The sequence below is a fragment of the Ambystoma mexicanum genome, chromosome 2p, assembly GCF_040938575.1.
Source record: "Ambystoma mexicanum isolate Mex_15411 chromosome 2p, UKY_AmexF1_1, whole genome shotgun sequence".
NCBI classification, from domain to species: domain Eukaryota; kingdom Metazoa; phylum Chordata; class Amphibia; order Caudata; family Ambystomatidae; genus Ambystoma; species Ambystoma mexicanum.
The window spans coordinates 902,110,193-902,136,392 of record NC_090923.1 but is presented as its reverse complement, the minus strand read 5'-3'; the positions used below and the strand labels follow the sequence as shown (position 1 = coordinate 902,136,392).

At 45.9% G+C, this 26,200-nt stretch overlaps 2 protein-coding genes across 4 annotated transcripts in view; one reads left to right on the top strand and one right to left on the bottom strand.

The window, feature by feature from the left end:
• LOC138566886 (biogenesis of lysosome-related organelles complex 1 subunit 3-like) overlaps positions 1 to 8,323 on the bottom strand; it is a 45,449-nt gene extending 37,126 nt beyond the window's left edge. The window contains exon 1 of one of the 3 annotated variants that reach the window (XM_069644609.1): positions 8,272 to 8,323. The gene's annotated coding sequence lies outside the window, so the exon portion shown is untranslated. Of the gene's footprint in view, positions 1 to 8,147; positions 8,239 to 8,271 lie in introns of those variants that run through there. The other 2 variants (XM_069644610.1, XM_069644611.1) reach the window with 2 other exon arrangements.
• Positions 8,320 to 26,200, top strand: part of LOC138566888 (trafficking protein particle complex subunit 6b-like) — a 279,670-nt gene continuing 261,789 nt past the window's right edge. The window contains exon 1 of the mRNA XM_069644613.1: positions 8,320 to 8,935. Coding sequence (XP_069500714.1) covers positions 8,855 to 8,935 — 81 coding nt within the window. The 5' untranslated portion in view covers positions 8,320 to 8,854. The remainder of the gene's footprint in view (positions 8,936 to 26,200) is intronic.

Below are 26,200 nucleotides of genomic sequence, written 5' to 3'. Positions count from 1 at the left end.
TCACAGCCGGTGACTCGAGGGGAGAGCCTATAAGAAACCGAACTGTGTTGAACAATAGTAACAAACAGCTAATTGAGGAAAGCACAAAGAACTGTTTATGCAAGAGGGTAAACCAGCTACAGAGGAGTCAGTCACCACGTGGGTGCGCACTCGGGAGATGCTGGGCAACTACCCAACTGTTGAAACTACCGTTACCAGAAGGCCTCAGGAACGGGGAAAGAAAGTGGTCAAATTGGTCATACAGGGGTCTAGTAAAATCCTCTGTACAGTCGAAGGTCTTTGACCGGCAGATGATTGTGAAGCTAAGGGAAGTGAATCCTGCATCATACGAACTGTTCAAGAAATTGTGTAAATTGGAAAAGATGGCAAGAGTGAACCCGACCGAGGGATGCCGATAAAAGGGGGACGAAGCCCGAAGTCCCAATGATTAGTGTGTTCACAAGAGTGAACCCGGCAGAGGGATGTCCACAGTGAACGGTTTAAAAAGACAAAGATTTGTGAATGAAATAGATGTCACAGATGAGATTGTGTTGAAAGCTGTAGTGACCCGGCGGAGGGAGGCTAACAGTCGAGAAGTGTCTGAGCCTGGAAGAGGGGGAACAAGGGTTAAAAGCCATCACCCACCAATTTTTGAATGAAATAGAGAAGAGTGCAATAGAGACAGACTTTCGAATACATGCCAGGGTGAACCCGACGGATGGAGGCTGATATTCGAGGGGGGTACCTAGGGGTGAAGAGCTATCACCAAATATAAGCAGAGACAATAAGAGAAGACTTTCTGGAAAAATTAATTTAAATTATGTGCTTTAACTGAGTTGACCTAGGCAAGTCTAATTCCCCAGACGAAGGTCTTTCGAAAAATCTGTAGAACGACCTTGTATCCTGTGTTGTGATTTTTGTTGCCTATGGAATCTATGTAGTTTATGTACTGTATCTTTGTTTTTTTAAAGGTTTGTAATAAACCAATAAAAATAATTAAAAAAAGAACAACTTTGGAACTTTTGTTAACCTTTTGTTTATTATTTTGAGCCCATCAGACCCTCGGAAGCGAGAAGCTTATATACCGAAGGACCTGATATTTCTAAGAACTTCTTGTGGATCTGAGCCCAAAAGAGGGGGATCCAGGGGTGAAAAAGCATCACCTAACATACAAACAGAACAGAACGTGGGTTTATTATTTTTGGAACACATCAGGTCCTCGGAGGCAAGAAACATTTTGTAGAAAAGAGACTTAACCACAAAACCTCTGATAGCTAAGAGCAGAACTGTTGTCTCATGCTGAAGAAAGCTAGAGTGTGTGCTGTGCTCTGGAGTCCCGCCTTATCCCATGCTCAAAACGTTGGGAAGGGAGACCCAGACTACCACATCCTGACTTATTATTTGAGAACACTTCTTTCTTTCCTGTGAATCCTAGCCCACACTTTTTGTTTGTATTTAGCGTAAGGATTGGCAATAGGTTTTTCTCAGTATAGGCCCTTTTATTTGGGAAGACGCCACTGGGACTGCCTTATTATTTGATGGTTGTGGCTTGCTCCCATCTTAGATTTAGGTTTAGATTAGGCGTTTTTCCAACCCATATTTACAGTATAATAAACACCCTTGAACTGTGATCACTTGTGTCTGTCTTTACTGTTGCCACCATGAGTTTGTTACAGTTAGCAACTGGGCCTGACAGCTGAGGGGGCAATGGGAATTCCATCCTGTAACTTCAGTGAATCAGATTGTTTACACAGATACCCATAGAAAACCGGTTCCACTGGGTCCAGAATTTCTGCAGCCAATCCCCAGCTGGCCTGACGTCAGGACATCTGTTGCTTGGCAGAAGAAGAGCAACTGGGTATCTATTTCCTACAGTGGCAGGACACAGCGAAGACCGCTTACATGGAAAGGAGGCACTTGGTTTGATGTCTGCCTTCTTTTGCAGCTTGCCTGCATGTTTGTCTGCCTTAAAGACATGATGGGCTTTGTCCTCGAGAGTCTCTCTGAATAACACCTGGCCTCCGAATGGGACTCAACGCAATATTCTTCTGATGCAAATCCGACATCTAATCCTTCACATGCAGGTGGCCAATACCCTTTAACTACTGACCCCATTGATGCCGTCATAAGCCAGGTCTGACATGAATTCCACATGTGACCCGACTGCCCGCAAAACAGGGAGTGGATCCATGCCATCCTCTATGGCCTTATACGCGCTCCGCCGTATAGAGGAATTAGTGGCAGCCAGGAGGGCCAGATGAGATCCTCCATATGCCTTCTTCAAGGCACCATCCGCCTTTCTGTCCTTGGGGTCCTGGATTGCTTTTTCCAGAGCCACAGAAGGCTGTCCAACTAGACTGGCGAGGATGTCATCAACTTGTAGGTCTGTGGCATCGTTGTGCCTTCGCCTCTCAAAGGGTAAAGCTTCGCCAGAAACCTGGGAACTGCAGCTTTGGTGGGTGTGATGCTGGAAATGCATCAGAGGGACAGGGCCTTCGTATCCTTGTCCTTTACTGCTTTTTATCGTGTGTTCTGTCGTGTTTCCTGCGTAGGAGTTCACGTGGGACTCCTGGCGGGGCAGCTCTCTCTTTTGGTTTTGGTGAACAGACCCATGGGATACCCTTATGGCACCCATGGGTGGGGGTACAACCCTGTGCCTCTAGTGTATGTTTTTGGGCACCTCTGTGTGGGCCACAGAGCAGGGTACGGGTGGGTGGCAGCTCCGTGCTGAAATGACTGGTGCCCTGAGCGTCCTCCATTTTGGGATGCCCAGGCCCCGTCATTGGAATCGGTAGATTCCTGATGGAGACAAGATGGCCCCCGTGGCCTCTTGCCTTCCATCGCCTGTTAGCTTGATATTCCCGAAGTCCCGGGAAGCCCTGACTCTGTCCCTTCCCCCCGACTGGTTGTTGGGTGGAAGTTCCATATATGGTAGTGTGGGGAAGTGCCGACCAGACTGGCTGGAGCCTTCCCAACGACTGTATGTTGTGGGTACCCCTGTGGGTGGGACTTGGGTGAATGGAGTGTGTGACGAATATGCACTTCTTGTTGTGGAGGTCTGGTATCTAGTGTTTGACACAATGACTGAGACAGCCCTGCCCGAAACTGGTATGAATGCAGTGTGTAGTGTTGAATGGCGTGGTACTTGTCAGAATCCACATTCTTTGTTATGTGTGTATGGATGGAGAAGAATGGCCTAAATGCACTGTGCGCTTGATTGGCTGACAGACTGCTGAATGCCCTTCGTAGTGATTGGATGCTCAAGTGTGGCCCAGCGGAATGAATGGGAGATCAACAGTATATCTGGGGACCTCTCACTGCTAGGAATCGTGTTCAGAAGTGTTCAGAGCTGAAGTCCAAACTACGAAGAGTAACTGGAGTGAAACTGACGCTTGACCTTGAAGCCCTGCTGGAAGAGAAGAATTGCTTTTGCTCTCCTTCATCAATCTGAAAGCTGCTGTGTCTCCAAGGACTGACCCAGAGAGGACCTGGTAAGGCGCCCTCTTCCCGAGCTACGAGGGACCATCGTGCACCTGCTAATCTTTGCTAAAGCTCCCTGGTAGACAAACCTTCGACAGGCTGCCGACCCGAGACGGGGACTGCCACGGAATCCCAAGGAGAAGCACCCAGACTGCTGTCTGCCAGTCGCCGACCGTTGTCGCCGACCGGAACCGCCGTGCTCCCGTTTGCCTAAGAAATTTTGATCCAAGGACGCTCTTGTCCGTATAGTCACCTGCTTTATCCCGCTGGAGAAGGCCAGACTGTCGAAGCGCCGAGGAGTATCCGCCGGTGGGTTTCCCGCACCCAAAGACTACAGAGACGCTGATGACTCGACGCCCTTGCTGGGCCACAGTTCTTCAAACTCTTTGCAGTCCAGAACTATCAACATTGAGGTGCCCTGCACGCCTCTTCCTTGCAGGACGTTTACGCTTCCCCGTCGACGAGCACCGCTAGGAGCTAAGCTGCCACTTCACCGTCATAGCTCACCCTGTTCTCTGTCAGACGTTCAACAACCCGTGACTCCTGCCTTAAAGGGAGGGCACTCAAGAAGGGCCGTCAATTCCCCAACAAGGAACGCTACAACGCCAGGTACTTTGGGGTTGCAGAACTATTGGGAAGTCACGTGTGAACAATATATGGACTGGGCTTGTGATATATCTTTATTCTACAGGTTGCCAAGGTGGGGGGGGGAATCTCCACACAGAACTGTGTCTAGGTATCGGGGCCAGTATTCTGCCAATTGTTCCAACCCACTGCTTTCCTCTTATCTCTATTGTTGGTTTCCTTTACAAACTGATTTGTGTGCCAATTAACCGTACAGTTCATGCACTTTAAAGAGATTGAATAGTAATTGTGGTACCATGTAGAACTGTATATTTGCCATTATAGATAACTGAGTACAAAGTGAGTTAATGTGATATTGTACATAACCTTGAATATTAATTATATAAAGACTGTGTTTTAACTAATACAGTGTGCGGACATTCCATTGTGGGTGCTTGGGGACTACACTTTACTTAAGAACCAGCCTGCATCACCTCCTGAGAAGCTAGGCCTTGATTGTTTGTCCATGGATACCGTAATAGAGAATCTTGGCTAGGGTCCCCTGTGCCTCTCCTCTACCATATAGAGAGCGGAAGTACAGACACCCCCCTCTGGTCCTTTACAGTGGGAACTTTCCATTCACACAGAATGTCCTCCTTTATTTCGGTATGGAGCGGGAGGCCAGTCTTTAGGGCAATCCTAAACTGTGGCGGTGGTGCCCTAGTTGCCCCCGGAACAGGCAGTGGGGGCTCAGAGTCCAGGAACCCCATATAATGGGCGACCTGTCGCAACACATTAGCCACTGCTTCTTATCCATATACTCCTCCCCCCAAACCCCCCGCTGGGGGATGATGAGGAAGACTCAGCGGAGGAGAAAGATGGCTTTCCTGAAGACTGCCATTAGGCAGTCCTCGGAAATCCGTCCATGCTTACTCTGTTTGCCTGACCTATCAGGAGAGCTGGAGAAAAAGGAGAATATGTGCTCCAGATGGCACCTCTTCGTGGCATGTTTCCCCATGACAAACAACAGCAATTAGCAGAGGGAAGACAAGAACCTGACCAAACTCTCCCTGCCGACTTAAATAATGCCCACAAGCAGGCCCAGGCCAGCAGTGCGCGTGCATTGCCTAGCAATCAATGCCATTGTCCTGCCATATTGAGCAGTCACTGTGCTTTGCTTAGCAACACCTGCCGAAAATCCCAGAGGGTCCACGGGCCAATTGCCATGCTGCTTCAGCTTACTTGTGCCCGGGCTGCAAGCATCAGGCTTCAGCAGTGCCTCTGAATTCTGCTTTGCAGAGCGGCAGCCCACAAAACCCCACAGGGAGACCTACTCAACATGCGGCCATCCAGCTCTGTGTGGGCGCCGGGAGCAGTGGCTTTTGGTCGCAGGATCAATCGGAAGGCCACAGGTCGGCAGGACCTCAAGCAAGGGTCCCGCCCAGGTCTCCCACCATGCCCAGGGGTCCGAGGAATGTTGCCCTGGGCATGGGGGAGACAGGGCGAGAGAGAAGAGAATAAAAATAAAGGAATGGTTCCATCGGGTGGTGGGGTGCCATCTCACAAGTAAGTACTGGGACAAGGAAGAGTGACGTGGTGGTAATGGTATGTAGGGAAAAATGAAATGTGGTTTATTTACTATATTTACAAGCACAAAAAGGCTAGATACCTTTTTTATCCGGAGTGCTGGATACAGTTGCCTGCAACCATACTGGGCAGAGCAACAAAAGGAATGGCAGTTTCCTGGCCCAATGCTCAGGGGCTCTCTTTGCAGGAATCTGTAGGGCAGCAATGAGGGAAAGGAAGCTGCAGAAGGTGATTGTAGCTGTTTATATGCTGCGTGGAACAGTGGCCAGTGTGACAGCTGCTGAAAGAATCCAAGGGCCATCAATCGGAGGCTGGCCATTGCCACAGGTAGACTGTGACAAGGTTTGAGCAGAGTGGCAGCTGTAATTGGACGGAAGGCACACATCTCAATCCATTCACACCATTCTTCTCTAGCAGGAACGTGCCCAAGGACTTTTATACAACAAAATGTGTTTCTATTTACTGTTCAAATACACAAAAAATGAATGGTTTCGATAATACTTTAAAAACAAAACACATGACAGTCTCTAATCCACCATGGGTGGACTCTTACAGATAAAATTGTGATGGTGTTAGTAGAAATGTGCCTCCATATTCACAACAGATATTTATTTGTATACAATGATGGCAGAATGTCCTTCTATATTATACAGACATAGATCTGGACTTGCAGCCTAAATTAATGTAATGTGGCCATTTGGTTGATCATGGTCATTCTCAAACATTTCCTACTGGCCAAATGACATTGGCAAACACAAAAGTAAACAAATGATGAACTCGCTGTACTCCGTCTCAGATCTGCATAAATTCATAAATGCACTGTTTAAACACTAACAGAAAAAATGCAGACAAACATGTGTTTCGGCCTTTATGCGGTAAGGTCTGCTCTAGACTTGAGTACCCCTCAATTTTATTAGGCCTTCATCAGGACAAACAAGAGAAGTTGAATCCCCATGTTGAAAGTGTAATATCTAACTTTCATTGAATAGCGTCATAGGCCCTTGTTTTCTCAAGGCCGCCCTTGGGACTCTTACTGTCCCTCTTAATGGCAGCAAATGCTATTCTTAGATTATACCATATCCCACTTCTGGTGTTATTTTTCACTTCTCAGTGGTGGTATCTTTCGCACGTTGACATTAGCATGTGCGATCGTATCTCACATACTGTCTTTGCAGTGATTTGATGCTGTGAGCTACCTCAAGTGGGCAGCGGTCTGAACATAACTGGCTGGGGTCCGCCGTCTCGCTGGCATTCTAAAAATAGAATGCTGTATGTATCGACAGTGGTCTAGGAGTTGTTTCCTCGAGCAGTGTTTACTTGCTACTAGGTCTACGCATCTATAGGTGACAGAGGACCAGGGAATGGGGCCGAGTTGCTGCTGCAAAAGCGACACCTGCATGATATGTGTTACTCTGAAGGCAATCTCCAGTGAGAGAATAATATGAACAGAGTTCTTAAAGCAACCGTTTTCCCAGGAGATGGTTTTACAAACAGAAGACAGCTTCTGGTTGAAGAAGTGGAAGTTGCTGCATAGATCTAGTGCTATAGAACCAAGAAACTGCCGATAATAACTGGGCGGCATTGTGGGCTGCCCAAATACATGAATCTAATATTATAGACAGAATGTAGATAAACAGTAGATTTGACGTTGAGGATTCTAGGATTGGGCATTTGCTGAGGGTGCTTGATAAGAGTTGTATGGCTAAGTGTTGAAGGGGGTGAAGCAGCATACTGTGTGTTGCCATGTGTACAGGGTCAGAACAGAGCATAAAATTGGCTTGGCACCAATGAAAATGTGCAGACAATTGAAAAATGACAGTGAATTCCTTTTGTGACAAAATGTTTTGGTAAAACGTTTTGCAAATTGTGCATTTTAGATTATTTTCCCGGCAACACTGTTCAAAACTACTACCTGCACAGTATAGTAACTCGTCAGAGTGTCCCACTTCAGCCAAAAAAAAGTTCCCTCTAGGCCAGTACAAACCTGTATGTGTATCACTTCCATATGTACAGGTTGGTTATACCAGAAAGGCAAGTAATGAGACGTGGAAAGATAGTGGTGTGATAACTTTATTCCTCCTAGCTGTACTCTTTCTTGTCACAGTGGTAAAGTCTACCTCATCTTCCCAGAGTGTGGAAGGGTCCATGATTCTACTTTGAAATAAAAAGGGGAATGAGATATTATACCTCCAGACAGGGAAGGGCGAGATCAAAAGAAGTTGGAAAACAGTTCCTGTCTTGGAGACTCGGTGCTCAGATGTAAGTACTGTTACGAAGATTACTGGTACCTAGTCCCGTCATTATCGTTAACATAACGATTTGACCAATTTGCAATAAAGTGTCATCCAAAACATTGAGATATTATCCATAATCAAACGGAAATCCTGGTAGTTCGTTCTGTAACATTTCAGTGAACAATTAAAATCCTCAAACCTTTGAAAAGTTGCAATCTATGTTGTGTGAATGCTGCACCAGAACTACACTACTTCCTTTCCTTTTCTGTTACTCTCTTGGCATTTTCCACTTCACTCACGTACCCCTTTCTCTCTACTCCTGCCTCTTCTATTTCCCCACGCTGCTGCCGTATCTGGTCACCCAAGTCTGACTATTTAGTCGTACTCCGCTTCTTCGCCCACCCATCCCTGTCGCTGCTTCGCTTACCTTCCTGTTTGAGGTCAAATGATCACGAGTTATAGTTGCACGTACGTCGTGTGGAACGCAACGTTTTCTACTCGTGATGATGGCGCGTTGGTGGGGCCTTTCCTCTAACGGGAATTAGTTGCAGCCCTACAGAACCGGAAGACCTCGTTGCATTGGGAGCTATCGGTGAAAAAAGAAGCACCAGAAGGTGGTTTGCATGCTATGTGTAACAGTGGCCAGAGTCACAGCTCCTGAAAGAGGCTGAGGGCCACCGATGGGAGGCTGGCCCTTGCAACAGGCAGACTGTAACAAGGGTTGGGCAGGGTGGCAGCTGCTGTGGAAGGCACACACCTATAGGCGACACAGGACCTGGGAATGGGGCCGAGTTACTGCTGCGAAAGCGACACCTGTTGCTGGAACCCACCAATGATATAAAATATATGTGTTACTCTGAATGCAATCTCCAGTGAGAGAATTATATGAACAGAGTTCTTAAAGCGACCGTTTCCCCAGAAGACGGTTTTACTAACGGAAGGAAGCTTCTGGCTGAAAGTGGAAGTTGCTGCATAGATCTAGTGCCACGCACCTTCTGCAGACCTGTCCTATGGCTGATGAGACCCTTTTCGAGTTTTTGCACATGGAGATGGTAGCTCACGTGTACAAATTCCAGAGCCAGGACCAGCAGGTACATTGGATAGTGCATGTTTGTGGGTCGAAATTAGAATTTGTAGAGCAGGAGCTGTAAATTGTTCCTGGATGTCAGAATTTTCGCATTAACCAGGGGCTACTTATTCTGGCCTAGGAGCTATTCAAGTTTCATGAATGAGTTTTCAGGGTGGTGAACGTTTAATGGCTAACTTAATAAAGAAATAAGCGCATAAGAAAACTAAAAGAAATACAAAGTTTGGAGAAAATAAATCTGTTTTTGTATAACGCACAGAATAACCACTCTGAGGTGCCTGAATGGTGGTGGGATCTGCTTTTCTTTCCCAAACTGTGGCATGCACAAAATAATTAACACACTGTAAACGCCTTACTATTGCTGTGTTGCTCTATCACGTGTTCTCTTGCCATTTCTGCTGATTTTTTTAACCTCTTGCCAGTCTTCATTGCATTCCTTTCTATTATTTCCGTTTGCATTTCTCTGCTGTCAGTTCTTCTGTCATGCTGCTACCTCTATTTAGTAAATAGTTTTAGGTTCTGTCCCTACGGTAAAACAGGCCAGGCAGACCACTGCTGGGAGCACCCATCTGACATCCAGTGACAGGGAGCAAGCACCCTGTTCACCGGTGATCAAACAGCGCTTCAATGGCCTGGAGGCACCCAGGCCATCACCCCAGACGGTGCCGGAGTTGCCCAGCAGGGGCACCGACATACAGGTGCAGAGTTGTCCGGCAGGGGCTCTGCTGGCATGGGGGGGGGCATCAGGGACTGCATTGCCCAGCAGGGGCACTTTCCAGGTAGAGGGCCCTGCAGCAGGTCCTCTGCCTGCTATGCAGTGCCATCATCGCGCTGCAGCAAGAATGACAAGCAGGAGTCCGTTAACATCCACTGACGAGCCGGAAATGGCTCATCCCTTTTATTCCTTAAGTCACATGGTCACAGACATGTGACATGAGCAGGAGCCCTGGGAGGGACTGTCTTTGCTGGTATAGCTGTAACTCAACCACTACATTTCTTTGTTAGTGCATCAATTTGTTTCTGTTTCTTTACTGCCACAACATTTTTATCTCGGTGCCCATCTCCTTCCTGTGATGCCACCTTGGTCATGCTTCTCTTTTTCACTCTGCTGCTCCAGCTGAGAAGTGGACCACAAATCGTATGAGATACAAACTGTAACCGATCATGCTTTGAATGTCTTCCAGAGGTTTCGTAATGCACCGTATGTACACATTCTCAGAGCGAATATGAGATGGGTAGTTGTAGGTCACCAGGAGCCAAAAGTATCTATTGGTAACTGGTGCTGTCAAGCTAAACTAGCTCTACCATGCTGTATCTAGGAGCTAAATAGCTCCCAGCAATTTCAAACACTGATGTGTCTCTTCCATAGGGGAGTTCTTGAGTGTCATTCTTTTGGGCGCATACTAATGTTGATTAATTTATGGTATACAGTCTTTATATCAGTGATTATATACCAAATCACTTATATATATATCTAAACATATACCTTGAAAACCCTTATATGGAATATATTTATGGTGGGGGAAAGGTCAGGGTGGGTTTTTATGGGTCAGAAACGGGTATGGGGAGGGAGGACCCCCAAACATAAATAAAAATGCAATATTTAGGTTTTCAAGGTATATGTTTCGATATATAAGTGATTCGGTATAAACATGTAACCTTAATTTCTACGTATTCTTGCTTTTCCTCTCCTACGTTTCCCTGATCTTTCTTGTGCAGAGAATTTGGCACACTTCTTGGTGTTTAGAATTGTAATGATGAGCCGCCACACTTTGATGGAAGACTTAAGATTTATTTCCAAGTTACATGTAAGACTAAAGACCCCCAACCATCCTCTAGCAGATGTCTCTCCAACTGCCCTTCACAAGCACAAACATGTTCCCTTGCGGAACCTTAACATCATGTTCCATCATAACATTCCACCCCTCCTGCTGAAGCATAATACACAACACACCTCCCCCCCCTTTACTATCCCAAAAAAAACAAGCTTATCTATTTATTGTCACAGTGCAGCTGAACCTATACACTGTGGGATGCAAATTTATTTACAAATTAAAACAGAAGTTCCTGTGCTGTATACACAGATGGGGTGCAAAAAGCATAAATGAACCATAAGAAAACGGTGCAGTTAAACAGCATGTAGCATATCGTTCTTCCCCATCCTCCAATCAGATTTTAAGATCACTTTGCCCACATGTTCCAAATCTGCCCATTTTGTATTCTTACCGCACTGCGACTCGTAACGGCTCAGAATACAATAAATCACCTTTCCTCTTGATGACTCCCTTCTTAACACGTACCCAATCTCCAACTTCAATTTCACTGGCACTCCTCAGCACTCTCTCGTTCATCCTTCTCACCCAGCCAGCCTTCCTCTCATCCATTATTTTTCTCACCTTTTTCCACCACACAGTCAGAATCTGTAGCTCTTCCCAACCATGGCAGTGATACCAATGTATTTTGTTTTCTCCCACTCATCAACTCAAACGCGCTAACCCCAGTCTCTGCATGTGCCGCCAAGCGCAATGCATATAGTTGCTCTCTGACCGCAATTTTCTTACCTTTACCTGTTACTCCACTCATTCACACAGCGATTCACCCTTTCTGCCATCCCGTTCGTTTGAGGCTGGTATAAAGCAGTTCTTGTATGCTTTATTCCATACAACCTCAAATAATCCTGAAACAATTCACCAACAAACTGTCTGCCATTGTCGGTCAAGATGGACCTGGGTAATCCTTCCCTTTTAAAAATACTTTGTAGAAATTCAATCATACACTGTGATCACACACCCGTCACAATTTTAAACTCCGTCCACCTGGAAAATCAGTCACCACCACAATAAATCTTCCACACTTACTTCCCAAATCCATTGGACCAGTGATATCCATTGCTAAATCACTCCACACACCTGCTGAGGCATACACCTTAATCATCGGTTGGCTTTTGGCCACAACACTCTTCGCAGATACCTCACACTCAACACATGATTCCACTCTCTCTATATCCCGGTCTAAGCCTGGCCTCCAGTAGTCTCCCTTGAGGAGTTCTTTGGGCTTAAAAATCCCAATATGAACATGGTGACAAATCTCAATCAACCTTCTGCACAAACTGCCTGGAACAACACAAACTGCCAGGAACAACAAGGCGGTCCCACTGATATAAAATATAATTCCTCACACTTAACTCTGATCTCACCTCCCACAACGCTCTCTCTTCTCCATTTAGGAGCCTTTTTTCTGGCCATACCCGCTGAACAAATCCCATAATGCGTCTCTACATTTCATCTGAATTCAATGCTCTCTCCCACTGTGTGCGAGTAATCACTCCTCATAAGAAACATAGACCATATCGGTAGGATTATCTTCTAAAATATCCTGACTCGTCTCAAAATGCTCATCCCACAATCTAGATTCATGATCGGCTCTTACGTTTTCCTTCCCCAAGATCACCTCAATCCCAAATTTGTGGCCTCGTAACCTTGCCACCCAGCACGCCACTCTCCTGGATACTTTATTCAGACCTTTCTTCTCGAATATAGCTTTGAGCAGCTTATGATCAGTCTGTAACGTAAACTCCTGACCCCCAAACAAAATTCCAGAATCAATCCCCGATGGCATGCCAAAGCCTCCTTTCTGAAACCAAGTAATTTCTCTCGGCTCCTCATTCTAGATGCTTGAGTTACTAGCGCATCTCTGCCATCTACCCCGACCTAAGATAGAACAGCACCAATTCCGAACTCGCTAGCGTCAACCGATATGGTGCACCTTTTTCTAGTATAAAACACGGCTAAAGCATTGGCCATATCAATCCTTCTCTTTATCTCTTGAAATTCTATTTCACATACACTGTCTCACACAAACTCCACACCCTTTTCCAACAGATTTCTCATCTTGTCAACCCTATCTGCAAAATTATCCACAAACCTATGATAAAACTCCATCATGCCCAGAAACTTATCATGCCCAGAAAATATCTCAGTTCCGTCTTATCCTTAGGTGATCTTGTCATCTTTATTCCCTCAACCAAATCCTTTTTCGGGTGAAGACCTTCCTCCGAAATCTCATGTCCAAGGTAATCCACAACGCTTCTTCCAAAGGTACATTTCTCTGTTCTTAACGTAATTACCTTTTTACTTAACACTCTTACTACCTTCCTTACATTCTTCTCAAGCATGTCCTCACTCTCCCCACACACTGTCATCCTGGAAGCACCATACATTGTCCATCACCTTCTGAAATACAGATGACGCTAAAATGAATCCAAAGTGCATCCTACAGAATTGATGTACACCATCATGCGTTATAAATGCTGTGAGTTTCTTCGACTCCTGATCAAGCTGAATTTGGTGGTACGCGCTGGCCATATCGAGTTTTGTAAAATACTTAACCCTTCCAATCATGCCCAGCATCTCTGACATAATGCCCAGCATCTCTGACATATTAGGCAATGGATGCCTTTCTGCTACCACACATTTATTCACCTCTCTCAAGACAACGCAAACTCTTAATTCACCATTGGCTTTCTTAACAACCACCAATGGTGATATCCACTCAACTCCTTTTGTAGGTTCTATGATCCCTGCATTCCTCAATCTCTCAAGTTCCTTTTGCACCCCATTCCTGAGTGCAAGAGGAACTGGAGAAGTTTGGCACTCACAGGTCTACTCCCTTCTCTCATTACAATTCTATGCACCATCCCTTTAACAAACCCTACCTCCTTTAGAGAACACCTCTGGGAAACTATCAATTACAGTGTACTTCTCCCCTACATTGAGAACCTGTTCCTCAGTTTTGGGGTCTAGCCTTATCCGCAATCCTTTGTCTGCCACCGGCCAAACTCCAGCTCTCGCCCGTTTCTTTATAACTACAATCTTATCTATCCTCCCTTTGAAACACTTCCACAACCTACCTGTTCTCTCCATGGGCTTATTCAATGTCCGCTCCATCTGTGTGATGGCTCATTCTATTCTATTCTGTTTCTCTGCCTGAACTTTCAGTTTGTATGTCTTACGGAAACCTGGCTGTCCCCTTTTTAACTTCCCCTTTTTCATCTTCTACTTCATACTCAGGGTTGCAAATTAAGGTAACTGGGAGGTATTTTGCTTCTGCTTGGAACGTAGAAGAGCCTGGTTAACTTGACACCAACAGCTACCAGGAGGTACATTTGGCTTCCCAGGCCAACTGATGCCGAAACAGGCATCCAGGCATTGTTTCGAATGCAAAAGTATCGAGAAAAAAATGCATTGAAAAAAGGAATATTTTTTTAGTAGGTAAAGTTTTTAAAAAACATTTTAGATTTTTTTTTTCTTATTTTTGTTTACTATAACGGTTTTTAAGGGGTACAAAACAGAGGTTGGGGGACCCCTCCATTTAAAAAAAATTAAAAACTGCATTTTTTTCAATGCATTTCTTTCAATACTTTTGCATTCAAAACTTTTACATTTGATGCAATCACTAGGAACCACCGAAACAAACTCACCTGCCTGAATTTAACTCTGTGCCCAATCTTTATATAAGCATTAGAACACCGATACAACATTTAATGTATACAATTATATGTTTTCATCTTATTTGGAAGTTAGATTTGCGGAATGCTATGTGCTAGCTCATAGTTTCCCAGCGTTAGCTCCTGGTTACCTGTTAATGCTGTACACACAGGGGCTTTGATCCCTGCATACTCCCCATTATCCCACTCGATCAGTGGTCCTGGCATTCTCTTTCACTCTCTTTGCCTACCTTCTCCTCCCATTCCTAACCTACCTACCTTTCCTTCCTTTGAATACCAGTTTCTGCTTTCTCTAGAGAGCGTTATTTGCCACTTCTGACTATCTATCGTCCCCGTGGACCTCTGACCAGTTTCTATGATTGTTTTGACTCTTTTCTTCTTCTTGACTTCCCTGCCTTTTGTATACGGAGCAATTTCAACCTCCATCTATCCTCTACTTCTGATCCTTCCCCTCTTATCCCTCTACTTCACTCCTACTCCTTATCCACTTTCCTTGTCCCTTTTCTTATATCTCTGGCTCTTTTCTCTTGATCTCATTTTCTCTTCCCTCCCTTCCCACTCTGAGGTTTCCTCACACCAAGTTAATATATCTGACCACTTTCTCTTCCCAACTCCCCTACCTACTTCTTACTCCTCCCTCCTCTCACAATGTTCCCCTTCATGATCTTTGCCAATTCTCACTACTCTATCTTTCTCATCTATTTCTTCCTCTCTCCCCACCACTGATCTTTTTTCTTCTCTCTCTCCCGACCTTGCCATTTCTATACTATGCAGCAACATTTCCTCTACCTTGGATCTTCTGTACCCCTCATCTTCCTTCGTCCCTTCTCGTAAACCCACTCAACCCTGGCTATCTCCCACTCGTTCACTCTGCATTAACTTTCGAGAAGCAGAGCGCCATTGGAAAAAATGGTGCTCTACCAAGGATCTTTGTCTATCTGCTATCCATTCATTCTGTGACTGTTCTTTATTAGCCATTAAAAAAAACTTATTTCTCATCCCTTACTGTTTCTCTTTCCCTCCAACATAGCCGTCCTTTGCAGTTTATCAACAAACTTCTTTCCCCCTCTTCCCCTTCTCCTCCGTCTGCATCCAACTTTGCTGACTGCTTTGCATCCGATGTTGCTACGCTGCATTCCTCTTTCTGAATGTGTTCTCATGACATCTGCCGCTCTTCTTGAGTACCAGTCACCCCAATTCCCCAGTCTCCTCCTTTTCCCCACTGACTGATTCTGATAATGCTACCTTTCTTTGTAGCGCTCATCCAATTGCCTCTCCTCTTGAATCCCTGCTTACCTTGTCCCACAGATCTACCCATTACTTACAGCATACCTTACAACGATCATAAATGCTTCTCTTATCTTAGATTTTTCCCCTTGAATTTAAACATGCCACTATTATTCCCATCCCTCGATTGCCGCAAATGTCCATCCTATTTCCCTTCTCCCTTTTCTCTCTACACTTTTAGAACAAGTCGCATTTGCTCAGATTGCCTCTCATCTACAACACCCTTCCCTTCTTCCTTCTAATCAATCTGGCTTCCACCCTGCACATTCTGCTCAGACTGCTCTTCATGTGTCTGAGTCTCTTCTTTCTGCTCAACATGATAAAACTTCTTCCATTCTGATTCTTTTGGATCTTCTGGCAGCTTTTGACATGGTTGAACATCCTACTCTTCTCTGTGATCTGTCTTCCCCAGGTTTTTCTGGGTCAGTCCTTAGCTGGTTTCACTCCTTTCTCTCCTCTCGGGCTTGCACTGTTTCCTGGTCGGGGTAACACCACCTCTCCAACGTCCTTTGCTTTATGGTGTCCCTCAAGGCTCTATCCTGAGTCCTCTTCTAATGTCCATGTATACTATTCCTCTTTCCTCACTTATTACCTCTTTCAATCTCATTTCTACACAGACAGTTCTCAGATTTGTCTTTCCTTTTCTTCCTTCTCTGATTGCCTCACATCAGCATCTCTTCTTGCCTCTCTGCAATCCAATCTTGGATGTCCTCTCGCTATCTTGCCCATAAGCCCTCTGAAACCGAAATTCTTTATTTCAGCCTTCGTTCTCCTTTTTCCCCAAGACCATATTGCTTCTACTTCTTTCCCCATCCCCCTGTCCCCTACTGCACGTTACCTTGGTGTGATCTTTGACTCCGAACTTAATTCCTCTCATATCTCCTCTACTACTAAAGCCTGTCAGCTCCACCTTTTCAACTTCAGCAAAAGCTGGCCTTTTCTCTCCTATGCAGCAAAAATAATCATTTTCTCTTCTATTTTTTTGACGTCTTGATTATTGTTCGGATCTGTTAGTCAGCCTTCCAGTTTCTTATCTTCCCCCTTCCGCTCCTTTTTCAGTTCTGCCATTCTTCTTCTCTTTCAACTACTCCCTTGCTTTCCACTTAAAAATGTGCTTCTCTTTAACTCTCATCTCCTCTTAACATCCCTGCTCGGGCTTTTTGCTCTCAGCACCTTTACCTCCTTTCCTCTCCTAAACTCCCTTGTGCTTCTTCACGATTCTCCTTTTCCCTCTTGGCCTCGAACTCTGGAATGACCCGCCCCTCACCTTCCCTTAACATCTTTCGGTCTCGCCATAAGGCACATTTTCAACTTTGCTTCTTCTCCTCTTCTTGATCTACCTTTATTCATATGACCATACAGTTGTAACCCTGTTGTTATGTAAAGCACCTCGGTGTAGACACTCTATAAATGTCGATAAAATAATAAATTGGCAAAGCCAAAATGTTTGTCTCTTGTGTAAGCATTTGCCAGGCACTGTCATTATATATTGAGGTGCTAACACCATTTGCCAACTGTTGCCATCTTGGGGACCGATGGTACCATTGTACCAGTGCCTGGAAAATGCCCTCCCATGTCTATCCAAAAGTGTTGGATTTGCCAGTGCTTGTTCTGGTGTGATTTTCTTAAGTATCTTGGTTAGTTCATTGTAGAACACCACACCAGTCAAGCATACCATCGCAAACCCTGCTAACAAGCTTTCCGATCATTCAAGAACTTCCTAGTGGAGGTTCTCACAGAAGACCCCGCCAAACTCCACTTCACATGGGCTGATTTACCCCTCATGAGCCAGGACTGCAACTTGCTCCTCCAATAACTCAACATCACCCTCACAACAACCATCAACCAACTTGCCCCAGTGAAACTGCGCACCCTGAAGCCTCAACTTTACACACCCTGGTACACCTCAGAACTCAACTTCAATAAATAAATAAACTATCAGAAAACAAGAGAAGACTTGGCGACAACCCTGCAGCGCACCCGTCCTTGCCCTACTCAAGGAATTCTGTGCTGCATGCAGACACATGATCACCACTGCCAAGGCCAACTACTACCAAACCGCGATAGCCAAGGCCAACAATGAAAGCAGAGTCCTCTTCGAAACCATCAAGCATGTCATCAACCCCTCTGCCTGATCCACCCGTACCCATCGAGAAATCCACCGCTCTCAACGGTTTCTTCATCAATAAGCTCAGCATGATCCGCCAACACAGACACCAGCACTATAGTTGACCGCACACTACACATCCCATCTTGCATAACCACAACTACCTGGACAACTTTCAAGATCCTCACTATTGAAGACGTCACTGCAGTTCTAGCATCTCTCAAGCTCTCAAGGCCACATCGTATGCTGGCGACTTACTCCCTGGCTAGGTACTCCAGGCCCTTCCAACTGAAGCACTCCTCCCTTATTTGACAATCAACAGCTCTCCAACTCAAGGTACCTTCCCCTCGACCCTGCAGACCGGACAAATCCTCCCGCTTTTCAAGAAACCAATGCTGAACCCTGATGACCTCAGCAACTATCACCCTATCGCCCATCTTCCCTTGCTAGGTAAAATCATTAAGAAGGCAGTAACTATGAAACTTCTCCAACAACCTCTTTCAGTTCTACCAATCTGACTTCAGAGCCAGATGCAGCATAGAAATGGCTGCCATTAAGATCATCATCAACAATGACCTTAAAATCCTTGTTGATGGCCATCTTTGCCTCCTGGTTCTCCTTGACCTCCACCAGCATTTGACAAAATAGACCACTAGATACTTGCCGACAATCTACATCGCCACATGGGGATCGGCGAGATCTTACTCAGCTAGTTCAAATCGCATCTTGATAATCGGCACCAGTTTGATCATACCTTGATAATCAATGCAATAAAGCGCGGAATCCCGCTAAAACATTTAGGGGAAAAGGGCAGGCAAACTTTATGTTGTGGAAAAGTTAGAGGAAGGATTCTGAAGTGTAGAAAACTTATTCCGAGAGTCAGGGGAGAATCTGCTGCAGAGGACAGAGCAATTTGCAACTTTTGGATGGCTTTAGGAAGTGGAGGCTACCCAAGCCAAGGCAAGGACCACAACGGATCCATTGTGCGTAAAAATGCAGTGGATGATCTAGGGGCCACCGGTAAGTGGCTTGATTACTCACCACCCTTCACTCACTCCCAGTCCAAACTTGGCAGGTCTGGAAAGTGTTGCCTGGAGTTCGAATTCCTACCCTTAGTTTAGCTTCAAAGTGCGCAGGCGCTGTAGGTGCAGATGCAGGTCCAGTTTACAACAGAAGCTGTATCTCTCATCTCTATTGCAGGATAAAGAAAGCACTGATGCAGCTGGTCTCGGGACACTTGAAGAAAGGCGGGAAAGTCACCAGCAGTGACCATCACTGTCGCACAGTGACGCTGGGCACCCAAGTCTCGCGGTCTGATGCACACTTCTCTCACGTGGCCCAAAGCAGCTGGGATGATGAATATTCAAGCTTTGAGGTGCAAGCTAGGATTTCCCCAAAGCTTGGGCTAAAACTCAGTTAAAACAACGCTCGTGAACAAGTGCCAAGGTTCGAGCTGGTCAGTCCACTGGAGGGCCCAGGGGCACTTCCGAGAAGGCTCGTTTGCAGGGAAACAAGGAGGTGTCGAGAGTGATTGGTTCCACTGTAAAGACTGGAGGCGGGGTCTGTACTTCTGCTCTCTATATGGTAGAGGAGAGGCACAGAGGACCACAGCCAAGATTCTCTATAAGGTAGCAATGGACGACCAATCAAGGCCTAGCTTCTCAAGAGGTGATGCAGTACAGTGTAGTCCCTGAGCCCCCACAATGGAATATCCACACACTGTATTAGTTAAAACAGTCTTTATATAATTAATATTCAAGGTTATGTACACTATCACAATAACTGACTTTGTGCTAAAAAAATCTACAATGGCAAATATATACAGTTCTAAAGTGGTACCACAATTATCAGATCTCATTAAAGTGCATCAACTATACTCTGGTCAAATGTCACACAGATCAAGGAATAAAAGTAACCAACAATAGATATAGGAGGAAAGCAGTTGGTTAGAACAATTGGCAGAATATTGTCCCCTACTAACTAGGCACAATTCTGTGTGGAGATACCCCCCCCCCAACCTGGGCAACCTGTAAATAAAGATATTTCGTACAAGCCCAGTTGATATATTGTTCAAAAGAGTCTTATTTCCTTCTAAAATAGGTCTACAACCCCAATGTACCTGGAATAGCAGAGTTCGTCGTCGGGTCGTCAACGGATCCTTCTTGAGTGGCTCCCCTTAAGGCAGGAGCCACAGATCGTCGAGATCCCATGACGAAAAAGGGGTGAATGATGACGGGGAGGCAGCAGCTTCTTTCTTAGCGGTGCTCGGCAATGATGGAGCGTTGGCGTCCTGCAAGTAAGAGGCGTGCGGGGCACCTCGATGACGATAGTTCAGGTCCGCAAAGACATTGTGAAGAACTGTGGCCCTGCAAGGGTGTTGAGTCATCTGGTGTCTCTACGGTCATCAGGTGGCGGGAAACCACTAAAAAGTGTGTAAAGAATTCATTTTCACCTAGTATAGACTTTAACAAGTCCTCAACAAACTTTTCCATGGGACCACTGGTCACTCTTTCTGGCACCCCGACTAGGCGTACGTTGTACGCTGCGACCGGGACTCGAGGTCCTCACAGTTGGTCTGCACAACGCCACAGCCTTTTTTAACTTCTGCCAGCTCAACCTCGTGCCCTCCCAACGTGTCATCCAGATCGCTAATTTGTGTCTCGGCAGCAGTGATGGGACAGCTCTCATTGTCTAATTTATTTTGCAGCAAGCTTATGTTGACCACAATATCGTTCAATTTCATGTTCACAGACGCAAATCCACTTTGCATCGTCCTCATCAAAGGCTCTGTTGTGCCATTGGTATAGCATCACCTGTGACTGAAGTCTGTCCCTCCGGTTCCATCACCTCATCTCTCGGGGGAGTGTGTGCAAAGGAGTTTGTGGTCCCTCGTTTCCTGCCAGCTCCCTTTTGTCATGGTTGAGGGTGCTTGGGACTCACTCCGCCAGTACAGGCTTCCAGCCAACAGCCCAATGTGTGATCTGTGTGTTGACTCTGACGCCAGAGGCCTTCGCCCGCCAGATAGGTCACCCTACAGTGTCAGCATGTCACCAGCAGCCCAAGGTAGGCAGACACACCCCACTTTCCATAGGATATTATCCCCTCTCAAAAAGTTTGTCGCAACATGTAGCCTCTATGATTCAGCAGAACTCCCCTTCAGCTGGTGTGCCTCACAGCACCCCAACTCTGTACACCTTAGTTGCATGGTGCACTGCCAAGGCACCATGCACAGCACCCAGTGCCTGGCTTCACTTTACTTTACTCACAATGGCCGATAGGACTGTGGTGCCTACTCCTGAGGGGCACTGCACTGCTGACCCCCAAGCTCCAGGACCTGCACAGCACAGGCCGCTATACTGGCCGCAGATCACAGGGCTTCAGCGTCACACAGGTCCTGCTGCGACCAGACGCCTGCTGCAACCAGACGCCCGCAAGTGTCCAGGGACCCGCACCTGTCTGCCGCTATGAGAGAAGCAGGCTCTCTGGCGCACAAACCGAGAGAGCAGGTTGTCCGCAACCCGGCCCTCCGGCGATGCGGCGTCCCGCCCGATCAGGCTACGCAGGGACACGGCACTTCCAGCCCACGTGCTGCAGGACACGAGAGGCTGGAGTGAGGAACCTGCCTTCATTCTCCAAGGGTGTCTCGCCGCTCCCCATGTTCACAGATCGCTTCCAGAGTCGGGCCTCAAAGTGGGACTGCGATCCGCTGGCTTTCCTTCACAGTAGATTGGTTGCTTGTTACCCAGTGCAGGATATATTACCTTAGGATTTCTGCTGGGGTATGGAGATTGACAGCAATGCGGCCATCTTCGTTGCTGCTCAGCAGCACCTCCACCATGCTCCCACATTCCCTTCACAGGAGATTGGTTGTGTTACCCAGTGCAGGATATGGTTGCGTGTTACCCAGTGCAGGATATATTACTTTAGGATTTCTGCTAGTTTATGGAGCTCGGCAGCGATGCAGCCATCTTCGTTGCTGCTCAGCAGCGCCTTCCTCATGCCCCCACATTCCAGCTTTACAATAGCTTATAATTAAATTTGGCAGTTGGGTATTGAGACGGTATCAATGTCCGAACAGTGGTCGGTTAGGTGTATCGATTCTAAGAAGGTCCTAAATTCTAACATTCCACATATATTCCAACAAATTCTCCCGCAAATCTCCAAATGAATACACATGATTTCCAGGTATTCAAATTGTATAAATTAGACTGTTGGGCTGCAGTTGGTATATCCCATCCAAATAATATCATGGCTAGAGGAACTTACATGGGCTCAAAGGCTGCACTTAAACAACAAAAGTAAAGTCATTAATAAAAAAATGATGGCATAATGGCGTCAAGCCTCTGGTAAAAAAACGGAATCGATGACTAATTAACACAATTACCTCACACAAGCAATTGACTATGGGGTTTAAAATCAGCAACCCAAGTGTCCTATATATTATAGCAGTGTTGATTGTCGCTGTATCTCATTGACAACTGAATTCATCCTGAACTCTATGTTCACGATTAGCTCTGGCATTCAATTAATCTACATGCTCTTATGCTAGTACTTTCAATTTTGATAGCAGAGTTTTCTATTTGTATAACTAGCACGTTATCATTTCAGAACTGGAGTACTATCTCCCACGGACGGGATTGACCAATACTATCGGACCCTTCCATACCGGGCACAGCAGCCCCCAGAATGCTTCACGCTTACTACCCTTATCGACCCTTTCATGGGCCGCCAGTGTTTTTAACTTCACTTGAGCTTTCTCTATGATCCTTGCAGATTGATAGAAGTCCTTGCCGTAATAGAACAATGAAGAGGTCACTTGCCACGCCGACTGCCCTTCTAACGTAGGTTTTCAGAAATTCACATGTACAACATGCATATTGTTTAACTTTACACTTGTTATTATCAAACGATGGCAATTCACAAGGGAGAGACATCCTAGCTTTGTATCTGTGTTGAGCATTTGTTTTTCTGTTTTTTCTAAATGCATAGTAGCCATATATATATATATATATATATATATATATATAGTGCCCTCATCCCTCTACTCGCCCTACCAAATTTTAATTTCACTACCCCACCACTTTGCTACTGTTCCCCACCACTCTTACATACTTCACTGTACCCCTACTTACTGTATCCCCTCCCCATTCTACCCCTAGTCCCCCCCCTCCATGTTGTGGTGTCCTCCCCAATAAAATCACAGGCCCGCCCCACAAACCCCCAGCAGTACCCTTGTGCTGTGCCTTACGCTAGCCTCAAGAAAAGCAGGACGCACTCCATTTTTAATTTCGGCTATTAGATGGCGCTGAAAGCGCTACCTTTTAGCTTCAAATATGGGCTTTGAATGAGGGTCTGTAATGCTTTTCCAATGGAGATGACATTTGGAGAAAGAATACATTGTTGTAATCCCTCCCATTCCCTACCCCTAGGCAATGTAATCCCTATGGCTAATGCCAACCATTCCTGCCCATCTCGGAACTCTTTGATTTTGAGTGAACTTTTCCATGGAGGCAGCCATCTTGGATGACTGTCTCTAAGGAAGCTCTCTGGAAACAAGCCAGCCTTTATACCATGCATATTCCAAATAAAATTATACATTGTTTAAAATAGGTAAAGTAATTTGCATTTTGGGAGTTTGTTTTGATTTGCAATGAAATGAGGATTTAGATTGAAATCATATTAAATTCACAATGATTACGTATGGGATATTGCATTTTATTGTCTTTGGTTATGCTTTGTTGAATATATACTAAATGTGCTTTAAGACAAAAATCCAGGCATGTTGTCATTACTGCGTTGCAAGCAGGAGCATTATTTCCCTGGGACTCGTGCTCGGGCTTCTAGCCTGCCTTTCTCACCCACACAGGGCTGGGCTGCTTTTGTGTACATATTTACACACAATCAAATGTTTTGGTAAAAGATGCACTGCTGCGCTCCTTGCAAGAAACCTCTGAGCTCTCCAGGTGAGTGGCTCATGGATGCCGGGTAAGTGTGCTCTTGACCCAGCTTCTGCTAGGCTCAGAAGAAAGCACCCCTGCGGGGCATGGAAAAGCAGCATGTTGGCTGCCGGCGCTCGCAGCTACTGTGGGACAGCCTCCACTTCACTGGACGTTATTTTTTTCCCCAGGCCGAGCACATCTGAACTGTGCCCAGATGCTTACACTGTTATCCGCTGTGATGATACCTGTCAATGCGAAGATCAGTGGAGGAGGCGGAGTGAGCGCATGTGTGTGTTAAAGCTGTTGCTCTCCTTGAATTATTTACAAAAGTACTTAAATCTAGGCTTCTAGCGTCTTTGGTCTCCGTGCATAATAGCACAGTACTGTGCCCCACAGCATGCCAATCCCTATGGCCATTCTCACCCAGTTCCTACTCCTCCCACCCAAAATTCCTTCTCATGGGAACCCTTTGGGCTTGCTTTATTCAAACCTTAACATCAAACATTGCACTCAAAGTGCCTGCCAGTGTGTGTTCATGCAGCCTTCTGAGAGTTAATGACTAAATTAGAGTTGTAAACTTGCTACTGGTGGAATAAAAATGCCTAAACCAGGTTTTCCTTCATCCACTCGATGTGTAAGCACTCTAGTGCCCTTCACTGAAGTCCTGTTAAAAACAAGCATTGGCAAACCCTACAGTTTTGTTTGTGTATAAGTATTAGGCATTTGCCAGGCAGTGCTTTTAGATGCCGAGGCACTTGCACCATTCTGCATCTGCTACCATCAATGACTGGTTACTACCACTGCGGCTGTGCCTGGCAAGTACCCTTTCCCATGCCTGCGCAAAAGCATTGCCAATGCATTTTAGTTAAGGCTATTGGGTTACGCTGGCAAACTATTGTTATGGGAAGTTCTCACCCAGTTCCTACTCCTCCCACCCAAAATTCCTTCTCATGGGAACCCTTTGGGCTTGCTTTATTCAAACCTTAACATCAAACTTTGCACTCAAAGTGCCTGCCAGTGTGTGTTCATGCAGCCTTCTGAGAGTTAATGACTAAATTAGAGTTGTAAACTTGCTACTGGTGGAATAAAAATGCCTAAACCAGGTTTTCCTTCATCCACTCGATGTGTAAGCACTCTAGTGCCCTTCACTGAAGTCCTGTTAAAAACAAGCATTGGCAAACCCTACAGTTTTGTTTGTGTATAAGTATTAGGCATTTGCCAGGCAGTGCTTTTAGATGCCGAGGCACTTGCACCATTCTGCATCTGCTACCATCAATGACTGGTTACTACCACTGCGGCTGTGCCTGGCAAGTACCCTTTCCCATGCCTGCGCAAAAGCTTTGCCAATGCATTTTAGTTAAGGCTATTGGGTTACGCTGGCAAACTATTGTTATGGGAAGTGCTCATAGGAGAGGGATGAGATGTGTGGAGAGATGCAGCCGGTTGAAGGTGTTTGGTTATTTACTGAGGCCAATCGCACCAGCTACTAGCCTCTCCACCCAAAGACATCCATATGAGATCTCTTTGAATCTAGCTTGTGAAAGGTAATGGCTGCATTGAGGCTCTGACCCGCTCTGTAATTCATTTTTTAGGTTAACTCCCCCTGAACTCCTATTCTATCCATGGCTCCCACTACATCAACACACACTTCATGTATCCTAACCATACTCTGCCCCTATCACACTCAGATCTACTACTACCCAAATCTACCCCCTTCCACTCTACTGCTTTCCCACTATTCTACCCCTACCCAATCTATGCCACCAGCTACTCTAACCCCTCTACCCCACCCACTCTAACCCATGCCACTACACCACCCCATGATGCTACTCTTCCCACTTTACCCTTCCGTCCCACTGTATCCACTCATCCCACCTTGCCCTCTCTCTGCCCCAATCCCCCACTCTTCTCTAGCCCAACGCCCCACTCTCTACTCTGTCCCAAAACCCACTCTTTGAACCCCACCCCACCACACTAACTCTGCACCCCACCACCCCCAAATCTCCTCCCCACCTCCAACTCTCCTCTTTACCACAGCTGCTCTACCCCAGCTGCCTATTCCCATTCCATTTTATTCCATGCCACTCTATACTAGTAGCCTTCCTTCGTGCTCTACCTCACTTGCACCAGAGCCCTAGCCTTTTCTTTTATTTGAAAATGATGCCGGTAATTCTTTTTCTGAAAGAGAGGACTTCTAAACGGAGCCTCTTCCATAAAACGCTCCATACCAAAAGCATAATGCATCCATGTACCTTTGCTGCACCAGTCTTTCCAGTGTCACACAGCAGGCTCAAAGGTCACCTGTGCATCCCCGATAGCTGCTGTGACCCAAAGGCACTGCAGGCATAGGTGGGATTTTAACTTCTGAAACTCTGATCTAAATTATTATCTGCCTTCATTTGTCTGGTGGCAGGGTTACCTCTAAAAATA